This window comes from Carlito syrichta, unplaced genomic scaffold, assembly GCF_000164805.1.
Source record: "Carlito syrichta isolate Samal-C Ts95f unplaced genomic scaffold, Tarsius_syrichta-2.0.1 Scaffold218606, whole genome shotgun sequence".
NCBI lineage: Eukaryota > Metazoa > Chordata > Mammalia > Primates > Tarsiidae > Carlito > Carlito syrichta.
The window spans coordinates 1-415 of NW_007162702.1; the positions used below are offsets into that span (position 1 = coordinate 1).

Here is a 415-nt window from a genome sequence, read left to right on the forward strand (position 1 = left end):
CATCTCTAGCTGCTGCCGCCCCAGCTGCTGCCAGACCACCTGCTGCAGGACCCAGTGCTGCCGCCCTAGCTGCTGCATGTCTAGCTGCTGCAGACCCCAGTGCTGCCAGTCCGTGTGCTGCCAGCCTACCTGCTGCCGCCCCAGCTGCTGCATCTCCAGCTGCTGCAGACCCCAGTGCTGCCAGTCCATGTGCTGCCAGCCCACCTGCTGTCGCCCCAGCTGCTGTATCTCCAGCTGTTGCAGGCCCCAGTGCTGCCAGTCCACCTGCTGCCGGCCCACCTGCTCCTTCCCCAGCTGCTGCAGCTCCAGCTGCTGCCGCCCCTGCTGCTGCCTGCGCCCAGTCTGTGGCCGCGTTTCCTGCCACACCACTTGCTACCGCCCAACCTGTGTCATCTCCACCTGCCCCCGCCCCATG

The 415-nt window shown here is 67.5% G+C and overlaps 1 protein-coding gene across 1 annotated transcript; it reads left to right on the forward strand.

The window, feature by feature from the left end:
• Window positions 1-10: 10 nt before the first annotated feature.
• Window positions 11-412, forward strand: LOC103253295 (keratin-associated protein 4-12-like; the record flags this gene model as incomplete). The annotated part of the gene is made up of 1 exon (XM_008051663.2): window positions 11-412. A coding segment is annotated over one exon (402 nt), but the record flags the coding sequence as incomplete, so codon positions are not given.
• Window positions 413-415: the final 3 nt, after the last annotated feature.